Raw genomic sequence first — 10988 nt, 5'->3', positions numbered from 1 at the left:
CTCATCTGCCTTAGAAAACTCAGGCAGGTGGAGATAAAGCAGGTGTTTACAACAGTAATTGGCAAAAACTCTCCACCTGTGTGACATGCAGCTACACTAAATGTGTGAGAAAAACCCCACCTGCTGCATTTTGGAGGCATGTAGAAAGATTTCAGCTGGTACAAGTTATTTCAATTTAAGGTCTTCCTGGTAATAATCCACACCAGACGTTAAAGGAAAATGCTTTAAGGGTGTTAGAGTCCCAAAAATTTTCATTTTTGGCTACTGCTTCCTTTCACAGCAAGATGGATCAAGAACTCTAGTCTCTTGAGTACAAGTCTGATATTTCAGAGGGAGCAGACAGTGCTGATATTTTTTGCACAGAATATTCTTATCCCAAGAGTTGAAGTCTTTCTATGCTTGAGAGACAACTTATAATGGTTAAATCTTTTACTTCCCAGTCATTTCACATTCCCATGTTTATAAACTTAAGTTCTTCTAGGTCTGAAAACAACTAAATCCACAATTGAATATGAATGTTTCATTTATTTGAGGTGGACAATTCACATCATTAAAAGTCACAGGTAACAAATTTTATCTGGAATTTGAATCAGATGTTTATTTTGTGATTTTCAGGGGCAGCTTCAGAGAAATACAAAAGATAAGCAGCACGCATCACAACCAGATGCAATCAAGGAAAAAACCTAAAATATGAACCCTCAGAATGCAATTTTAAACAGCAAAAAGAAAAAAAATCCTGACTTGTGATGAAAAAGATGCATCTTGAAGGCAATCCACTGAATGGCTTCTTCAATTATTTATTGTTTAAAAAGTATGCAAACCATGGCACAGGCATATCCAACCCTTTCAGCTGTGAGGAAAAGAAAACCTCGTCCTAACATATTCATTGCATAAATCTAAAGTAATATACAGAAAATTTCAAGTAAAGGATTGTGGTGTGAAGTAAAAACTCCATTTCATATTTTAAAAAATTAGAAGGCTATCTGTTTTTCTTCTCTCCATCCACTGGTTGATCCGTTTCAGAGTCATACTGGCATTTTTCCACACACTTCCTAGGGAACCAGCCTCGTTCTCTTATTCCACCTTAAGACATGAAAAGTTGCATTAACTTGGAACAAAACATGACCCACTACAGAGAAAAAAAACACAGGACTGGAAGAGACATCAAGCAGTAAGGTATTTTCTTCTCTAGGACAGAACATGTAAGTCATTCCTGCAGATGCAAGGATTCTCTCCCACTACCTAAAACGTTTCCAAGTATCTCCAAAGTTTTCCAGTCTTCTGCCTTGAGAAAAATTAATCCTAATTCCTATCTTAATCTGTCTAGAAAATCAGGTTCACAAGTCCTCTTTCTACACACAAGGACAGAGGAAGCAGCTAACAATCTTCTCTAGCAGACGTTCATGAAGCTGATCACTAGTTGTACATACCCTGGGCTCTCTCTTGTCTCCTACTCCTCCCCAGGTAAGCCATTCCAATTCTTTCAGCTTTTCCTTCTAAGTCACAGTTGTTATTATTCTCACTGTTTTCCTCTCAACCCTTATAGCTGATGTGTTTTTTGAGGCACAGTAACTGCTTTTACTTGTGGCAGTATTTTAGCCGAGTCTCTGCCAATGTCCAAGGATTATTTCATGCATCTGGGAAGTTATATGATTTTTTCTTTTTCTTGAAAGTGTTGACTCATCTTAAGATTATGATCGAGTCCTTTTTCCCCAGAACTGCTACTTAAGCCCTCATTTTGCTATCTTGTTATACTGCAGCTTGCTCTCTCTGCTTATTTATAGCATTTTGCTCTACATTCCTAACAAATCCCATCCTATTTTTGAAGTCCAGTTCTCCAAAATGCCAATGTTATTTTGAATTCTAATCCAGCCTCTCGGTATTCATCAAGTTCCCCACCCAAACCACATTTCACCTGATTTAAAAAAACAATATTCAATATAGCAGTTATGTCTTGCTAATCTTCACAATAAGCAATGCAATACAAACTATTTAATTTAGATTTGATGTTCGAGGGAGTTCATTGAGTGAGCTGCCAAAGCACTCCCAGCCCATGAAGGCCTCAGACCCCCATGAAAACCATGGACACTGTCAGTGCACTGACTGCTGGCAGCCTTGCTGTTGCCAGCATGGAATGTACATGCAATGAATTTGCAACTGCTTGGAGAGACAACAGAATCCAACACACCTTCTGGCAGGTAAAAATTTCAGTTCAGTCCAAAGCAAGAGGACTGAAGTAAAAAAAATGTAAAGGTTTTAATGCAGGTGGCTGTGACACTGACCCTCAGCAGACCAGCAGGAGTCTTTAACACCTGTGCTTATTAGTCTTATAATGCATGTCAAAGTCTTTGGAAATTATTCCAAACCAAAGATATATTGTTTCCCTGTTTTTAAAATATACAAGGATTAATCAGTCTTATGTAAGGTGTGTAGAAAGGAAATCTGGATGCATTTAAGACAGACCAACATTTTAATATATAAAAAAATAAATAATCATTAAACTCTTTAGAGTTTAAAAGTCTAACTTTTCCTAGAATACGAAGTGTCCCCCTTCCCACACATCTGTCAATAAACTGCTACATAAGTTTTCTGTCAGTTTGACAGTTATTTAATATTTCTCAAAACTGGGTAGTCTATCAGATGTAGAGTAAAAACTGTGGACATGGTTTTAGAATGGAGAGAAGCTCATGCCTTTAAAGTCATCATTATACATTTTGAGAACTGAACATATAAAACTGGCCACATTTCTAGACAGCTATAAAACTGATTTGCAATTTTCAACAGAAAAAGTGAAAATAACTGCTTCATACCATCAGCAGCTGAGTCGAGAATCTTCTCACCATACATCCAGTGTCTGGGGAAGAAAGTGTAAGAGGTAATTAGATGCCAGAACTCATCTTGGTATTTCTTTTAACCAAACATAAAGGTGTGGAGCCACTAACTTTAAGCCTCTTGTGGCTAAAATCAGATCTCCTTTACTCAGTGCAATTCTGGGTTCTTCAGTGCATGGTGTTGTGAAGAATGTTTTAACACCCTTAGTGACAGGGCAGCAGACACCACTGTAATCTTCTATGGCTCGATACCGCACCTACAGATTTGAACAGAACACACCAACATATTATTTTTAAGAGGTTAGAGCCTTGTTGGTAAGTTTCATAGCAAAAAAAGAAACGAATTCAAGCATACTATTAGATTTGAACATAATGTCAATGGCTGTCAAAGGGACTCTAAACTTTAAATTAACTGCTTAACAATAAAGCACAGTCACCTTTATTATCACATTTTTTTACCATCTGGAAACTAAGAAGCAAATATCAAGTAGGCTACATGCCAAGTTTAATTAAGTGAGTTACTATACATTGTTTGTGTGGAAACATCAAGTCTTAATTTAATTGCTAAATTTAAAATTAAGAAATAATCTTAGCAAGGAATTACATTTATTTTTACTGATACTCTGAAGTAATTTCAGACCAAACTTCACAAATACTTACGCTTCTTACTCGCTTGTCTGCTTTCTGTTTCAGTTGTTCTATCTATAAATGATTGCAAACAGAAATTTAGGCAATGTTTAGTTTAAAAGGATTTGTGTATTAAATACAAAATGAAGCTAGGTATTGAAACCATTCAACAAACACAAAAAATATTATTAGCATTTAAAAGGACTCAAAAAAGTGTAACTTTCTAGTTTATCAAAATGGGATAACACTCAACAGAACTCCTGTATATATATTTCTAGCCAGTCTACTTCAGATATTTAAAAAGCTGGTCTATTACTGCAAAGGAAAGCAGACAATTGGAGAGTGGGGAGAATTAACTTGAGATACCATTGAAGATCAATTACCGTCAAACTGTATTGATGACATCCGTCTCTAACTGGCCAGTCCAAGCCGTCCCCTTCAGGAATTCCAGACCATGTAAACACTTGCCTGAAGTTCTTCCATTTACTTCCCGTATCATAGGGAAAAATAAAGGTCTCACCCGTTTGGTAGTACTGGATTCTGTCTTTGGCCTAGAAAATAAGAAACACAGTACATAAAAACACACCCTACCAACTGTAATCAGGCAGCAAATAAGGGCAGGTCATAAGCCCTGTATGGGTCCATGAGAGCTAAGGGCAAACATTTTGAGGCAAGAGCAGTAATTCCTACTAAACTATACTAACCCAAGCTTTTAAAACTACTTACAACAATCATGGCATTTAGAACTATGCCTAGTTTGGGTGTCCCCCATTTACTCTGTAACAACAGAGCCAACTGATTACACTGATAATCCACTTCGCACTCCTTTTTTTGGGGTTGTTTTGAGGACCAATGCCTGACTATTTCTCAGTTATGTACAAAACTTCCAGAGCTCAGGATTCCTGATTAATGACCATGAGCATAATTCAACATTGGTAGTGCCAGTTCCACCTCTAAGAACTGCACACAGAGGCACATTCCACAGTTGTGAGCTTTACATTCTCACAGTACTGATGACATCTAGTGGAGCAGCCACAGAAGAGTGTTCCCTGTTGCAATAAAGTCATTTTATCAAGTACTTATGTGTTATAGACCACATTCAGTTTTCAGAAGGGACATATAAGCAGCCTGTGTTTTACAGTAAAAATTTTAACATATTATTCCAAAGTCTACCATATAGTTGTAACAGAAATTTCTTTATGTTCCACTGTCCTGTTACTCAAAGATCTACCAGGATCCAGACAGATCCCACGCAAAGAGCTGACATTGTAACTCTTAAGTACTTACACACAGTTGAGATTCTCATGCTAATTTTGACACACAGAATACAAGAAAGACAACTAGACATTCATGAAATGTTTGTGGACTTATAAATAACCTGATAGCACTGAACTAATTTCTGTACTTCTGAAAAATCTTGTGAAAACCTCTATAAAAACAAGGAAATCAAAGAGTAATTTAAAGGTGAGAAGACTAGGTATTTTATAGTACTTCTGCAAAATTAAGGAAAATCCCCTCAATCAAGGAAAATCTCAAATCAAGGAAAATCCTCCCTTACAAACCAAAGTAAGAAATGAGGAAAACCATGAACTGAACGATGTCACTTGGAATGTGTCAGTGAGGTGGACAATTAAAGATACAGAGAGGTATAGTGACAAAGTCAACTTAAGTTTCAGACAAAAACACCCACATATTTCAAGTGAATAAGCAAAGTCTACTCAAAGCAAATATTATTCTAGGTTCAACTAGCTCCTCCAAAACCAAAAAATTATGCATTTACATGATTTCTCATCTCTTTCACTGAATTTCAGAGACAGAAAGGGAAATGCTGGTTCTAAGTGTTAAGTCAGTGGTGAATTGAAATAACAGCTTTGGTTTAAATACAGAGAGGTAAAACAAAAAATTGATAAATATGAAGAATAAACTTTGTAACAGTACAAGAATAGTGTAATAGAAGTTTACCTTTTCTTCAATCCAGGACTCGATTGAAGTTTTATTTGTCAAAATGACTTTCATCTAAAATAAAAGTGTAGGTGAAATTAGCATTTATTTTCTGCAGAAATATATCAGGTATATAAAGAAAGCTTAACATTTAACAAACTAAAATTTAAAGAACAAAGCAACTCTTTTATAGACTTAACTGAAGCATAAAATGTTAAAAAGTTACACTCAGCAGAGATACATGTTCCAAAATTATATACTTAGGTCAGTACCACACAGTACTTCAGTTTATGCTTAAAATTCCTTCCAAAGATCTCAAACATTTCAAAAAGCAAATCAGCCACATTTATACCTATTTTCAGGGACAGGGCCCAGTATTTTGCCTTTTCCAGAGAGTTTATAAAGTCCACTTCATGTTTTGTTTAGTTCATTAGATATTCCCCTCCAAGTTCTCCCATGAAAAATAATGGAAAAAAATTGTGGTAACAGAGAAACTGGGATAAAGCTACATAACCCCCTGGAGAAGTTAGACAGGAATGTAAGTTCTAAACCACTGTTCCTATCTCAATCCTGAATTCTGTTTCTGCCCCACAAGCAGGCAGAACTTAAACCTTCTGCTGTCTTTGTAACAGAGCCATAACATTACCTGGATAATAAACAGCATCCCAACAGCAATAGTTGTTCCTAACGCCAGTCCTAAGGCAAATAAAGATGCAGCAAATGCAGACAGTCCAAAAGGAATAATGGGTCGAGGGTCTCTTTTTGCTGCACTCATGTCAATCTTCACAGAACTCCACCCAAAAGATATCTGCAAAGGGAAAATATCATTCAGGGCTAGAACATTCAAACCACTGAAACAAAGCAAGATATTACTCCAGTAAGGAATTTGGCTCTGAAGGTCCAACTTCTGACAGGTTTATAATGCAAGCAGAACAATTAAAGAAAAAACATTCAGAAGACTTTTCTTTCATCTTCAGAAGTACAGTTTTTTGCTAGATGGAGGCCTTTGAGATGGAAAGTGAAACCACACTCACCATCCTGCCAGCTCTACAGGCCCAGAATCAGTAAAGAGTACCTGGGCTCTGGCGTGCTAACAAAAACACATTCATCAGTGTCAGACAGACAATGTTTGCACAGAACAGTATCCATTTTCCATGGAAATTGTCACAGATAGAATCACAGACTATTCTGAGTTGGGAGGGACCCACAAGGATCATCGAGTCCAACTCTTAAGTCCATGGCCCACATAGGGGATTGAACCCATGACCTTGGCATTATTACAGCCAAGTTTTAACCAACTGAGCCAACAGGTTTTCCTCTGAAAGCTTTGGCAGAGAGCAGTTCTCAACATTATCGCTCTGCTGTTACAAATACAACTTCATCTGTTACACTCAGCTCATTATCAAGCTCTTCATTGCAACCACAAAGCCTGAAATTGAAGCTCATAATCTTAACCATGGTCTGAGATAAGGGGTGTGTTGCAGAACAAGCTTTGCTCATTGTTACTACAGTGGAAGTTTTCCACTTAAAAAAGCCAAACTAACACATTTATTTTTAGTCCCCAAAATAATGTATTTTTCTTTCCTTGAAGGAACGGACAGAATTCTAAAAAAGTGGCAAGTAAAAGACAATAAATAGCATCTAATGTTGGAAATAAATAGCAGCTTGTTTCTGTGTCAGCCACAACACAGCCTGTTATTGAAGTGCTACTCAGAAATTGTCTTCAATGCAAAGGCACTAGGAAACCCCCTGTGATTATGACAAGCAACAGGGGGAAAAAAAGAAAGGAAATAGAAACAACTTTCTCTGACTCCTCCTCCAATTAACATTGATATTTCTTACAAGCAGAGAGAACTAAGAGCACATGTTGAAAGAATAACAAGGAATTCCATATATTTCTCCTGTAACTCTAAATTATGCATTTCAATTAATACTTTCAGTATTTAGTTATGTTTTCTTACTCTGTTGTAAAGCTGAGTGTACATAGTCATAACAAATATGAAAGAAGCGTGAATGCATCCCAGTGGAGCTAAGAGGAGAAAGAGAGTGAAAGATGCATGATTCTGGTATCCACAGCAGTTGTTGATCCAAGGACAATGGTGATCCATCTTCATGACACATCTGGGAATAATAAATATTGATTAATATAAAGGGCACATATGACGTTTTTCAAAAAGCTCCAGGAAAAGCACCAGCGAACTTCCTACTATTCGACCACCATTCATTCATCTAAACCCACCAATTTCCAACAAACACAATAGTTTCTTTTTTTGCTGCTATTCAGAATTCTATTTTCGTGTTGTAAAATTAAAGAAAGCAAATAAAAATTGCTTCCAGGTCCCACCCTCCCTAGTTATCTGTTCTCTCTACTCAAGCTTGCTTGTTGCCAATAAGCACCCTATTCCAGAGCCAGGAGAGAGTCAGAGAATAGGCCCTCTAAGAACCATCATCACAATAATTAAGCACTAGTATTATTGCTAATTTTCTTTAAATAAGCACACTGGAAAAATAAAGAAAGTATCAAATGCCCTGTGAACTGCTTCCAAAAATATATTAAAAGATAGAGATGGAAGTGTGTTAGTGCCTCTTTCTTTTCAGCAGTAAACCCTCTGAAAGCTTCCTCAATTGTTGGGTATTGATCTCACACCACTGAAAGTATGTTTCAAAATATATGGAACAAGTGTGAACACCCCACACACAGCTGATTATTTCAGTGTAGCTTACAGGTACAAAACAATGCCACCTGGTAAAGATTTATTCACACCCCAAATCAGCTGAACAGGTGTAAAAGTCTAAGTGACCCCCCAAGTGATCTGTCCTCAGTGTAAAGATGGTCACTCAAGGAAAGGAGTCTTGAATTCTAAACCTGGAGATGATGCAGCCAAATTACAGCACAGCTCCACAGTTTCAACTTCCTAAGAACACACAGTGTTTATAGAAATAACAAATGAATGTGTATGTTGCAATTTCCTTTTACCACATTCTTTAACAATCCTTCAGAGGATGCCCTGCCCTGTAAACCCAAGATAAATGCAACCACAGCCTGGACTGCAGACAGCTCAAGTGCCTTGACTTTTCCAAGCTGCACTAAATTCCAGTGCTGCTCTTTATAATAAAAGCATCTTTTGTATTAGAACAAGTCTGTTGGGAGACAACAAGGTGCAAATTTCTTAAGTTGACCCAAATGGTTTATTACCTCACTTCACATGCAGACTCCCCACAAGAAAACCCCAACCATGCTTTAGTGAAGAGTAAAGCATAGTAAAAATTTCCACTCAAACATTTAACTCACTTTTGGAAAGATGACAGAATAGATTTTTCTACTCCTGATACAGGGGATGTTTGGACTCAGAACTTAAAAAGGACTCAAAGATTTTTAGGTATTTGCACAGATGAGGCAGGACTGCATTGTTTTGTTAGTACTGCCAAGAAGCTATTGAGAGAAACTGATTTCAAGGTATAAAGAAAAAGACATTCATTTATTAAACTAAAAAACAGTAAAACTGTATCAAAATCATACAACTACAAAGTGGAAATACTTGAAATGTGTATAGTGTTCATATGGAAGCTTTTTAAAAAAAGCACAGTACTGGAAGAACAAATTATGTAATGGCCCATCATTAGACTTTAAGCTGCTTCAACATTAAACCATTTTAAAGAAAGACAGTACCTGTTACACTTTCGACAGTGGTGTGAACGAGGTGCCTTGTAAGACTGACACACTTTACAGTATTGGAGATACATGCAGTCCTGAGATTTTTCCTTTGAACAGAAGAACAGCAGAGTTAGATGTACACACAACTTCTCTAACAAAGCATATCTTGGCATTTTCCCATCCTAAGCACACTTGATTTCTTCTGACGGTGAGTTTCACAGTCCAACCCAACTCAATGGTAGGTGGCAAGGAGAGAAAAAACCAAAATGAAATAATCTCTTAGCTAATCTCCTGGCTATCAACACAGCAATCTCCCACTGCTGAAAGTGCTGGCTGCCAAAAGAAATAAACAGTTCTTTCGTCAGGAAGTGACTGCATAAGAAGGGTTTCATAGCAAAGTTCTGAGAATAAAAATCAGCATGAGGTCTTTGTAACAAACAAAAAACAAAACAAAATCTTGTGCCCCTTGTCTCTCCATTTTAATCAAAAAGCCAGTCTAGGGTTACTACTAAGACACAGTACTGGTAAGCATTAATGTTCAGGTATCTCCTATAATCTTTCTTACAAACACATCCCCCAACTACAGCAAGCTGAGAGACAGAGACACTTGTTCACAGCCAGTAGTGACAGCGGCCCAAATCTTCCACTCCCAAGTGGGATACCCAGTTGTCCTCCTAAGACCACATCAGGATCCCCTTCTGACTACGCTCTGTCCTGAGCAATATTCCACAAGTGAAAATATGACCATTACTAAACTTTATATTGTGCCACTGCAACACAAACTCTGGGCAGCTGCCTTGAGATTCTGAACCTGTACCATGTGATCCCCGACTACTCTTTTCCACGAGATTACTGAAGCACAGGAAATGCAATTTCCTATCTTGTACTGTGTTAAGCATAGATAAATATAATTTTCTGACACGCATAAAAAAAATCATGACATTTTCTAAATTAATTTCTTTTCATTGTTACTGCCAGAAGCAAAGCCTTCAACACAAGTGTCTGCAGGAGCGCGCAGATAACCTTGAGGTTCTCATTCCCTGCCAACGCTACTTGTTTCCTGTTGTTTGGCTTTGAGAAGCCCCTGTAAAACACGGCGGCTGCTGCCAGCGAAGCGGCGCTCCAGACCCCGGCAGCACCGGGAAGGGATGGAACACCCTGGAGCTCCCTGGGAGGGGACGGAACAAGCTGGAGCGCACCGGGAGGGCACGGAGCAAGCTGGAGCGCACCGGGAGGGCACGGAGCAAGCTGGAGCGCACCGGGAGGGCACGGAGCAAGCTGGAGCGCACTGGGAGGGCACGGAGCAAGCTGGAGCGCACTGGGAACGCTGGGAGAAGCAGCAGCAAAGCCGGGGAGAGGCGGAAAGGGAAGATTCAGAAACAAGATAAAGGAGAAGAGGAGTGGCTTAAGAGCCCGAAGCATTCTTAGGGCACGGAGGGGGGACGGTGGCGCGAAAAGACACGCGGTTCCCACTGCCCCGACGCTGGGAGAGGCCGGCCCGTCCCGGCGCTGCCCGCCCGGCCCCAGCGGTCCCCCGGCAGCGCTTACCGGCGTCCACCCCAGCGGGACGTACCCGGGGCCCACGAACATGGCGCTGAAGTAGTTGTAGAGAATCATGACGGTCCAGTTGAGGAGCATGATGAAGTTGACGCTGCCCCCGGCCGTGTCCAGGGGCCAGTACCAGAGCGCGGCATCGGCCATGGCGGTGGCGGAGCACACGGCGACCACGGCCAGCGCCACGGCCGGGCCCCAGTGGCACAGGCGCCGCGCCCGCCGCAGCGCGCCCGGCACCGCCATCCCCGCTACCGCCGCCCCGCCGCCGCCGCGCCGCCGCCGCCGCCGTGCATGGCTCCCGCCGGCGGCCGAGGGAGAGAGAGGCGGGAAGGGCCGGGAATGGGAAGGGCCGGGAATGGGAAGGGCCGCGAAGGGGCGGC

At 39.9% G+C, this 10988-nt stretch overlaps 1 protein-coding gene across 1 annotated transcript; it reads right to left on the bottom strand.

Annotated features, from left to right (window-relative positions):
• Nucleotides 1-505: 505 nt before the first annotated feature.
• On the bottom strand, nt 506-10962 carry ZDHHC6 (zinc finger DHHC-type palmitoyltransferase 6). Its single transcript, XM_071563690.1, has 10 exons — nt 10603-10962; nt 9070-9161; nt 7361-7520; nt 6046-6207; nt 5421-5474; nt 3842-4009; nt 3492-3533; nt 2943-3088; nt 2811-2854; nt 506-1083 (listed from the first exon to the last, which is right to left on the bottom strand). Exons 1-10 carry the CDS (start codon nt 10849-10851, stop codon nt 980-982), a joined length of 1221 nt encoding a protein of 406 aa, XP_071419791.1. The 5' UTR covers nt 10852-10962; the 3' UTR covers nt 506-979.
• Nucleotides 10963-10988: the final 26 nt, after the last annotated feature.

Source organism: Pithys albifrons, chromosome 9 (genome assembly GCF_047495875.1).
Source record: "Pithys albifrons albifrons isolate INPA30051 chromosome 9, PitAlb_v1, whole genome shotgun sequence".
In the NCBI taxonomy this organism is placed as follows: domain Eukaryota; kingdom Metazoa; phylum Chordata; class Aves; order Passeriformes; family Thamnophilidae; genus Pithys; species Pithys albifrons.
Note: the sequence above shows the minus strand (reverse complement) of the source record. Positions and strands in the feature narration are given on the sequence as shown.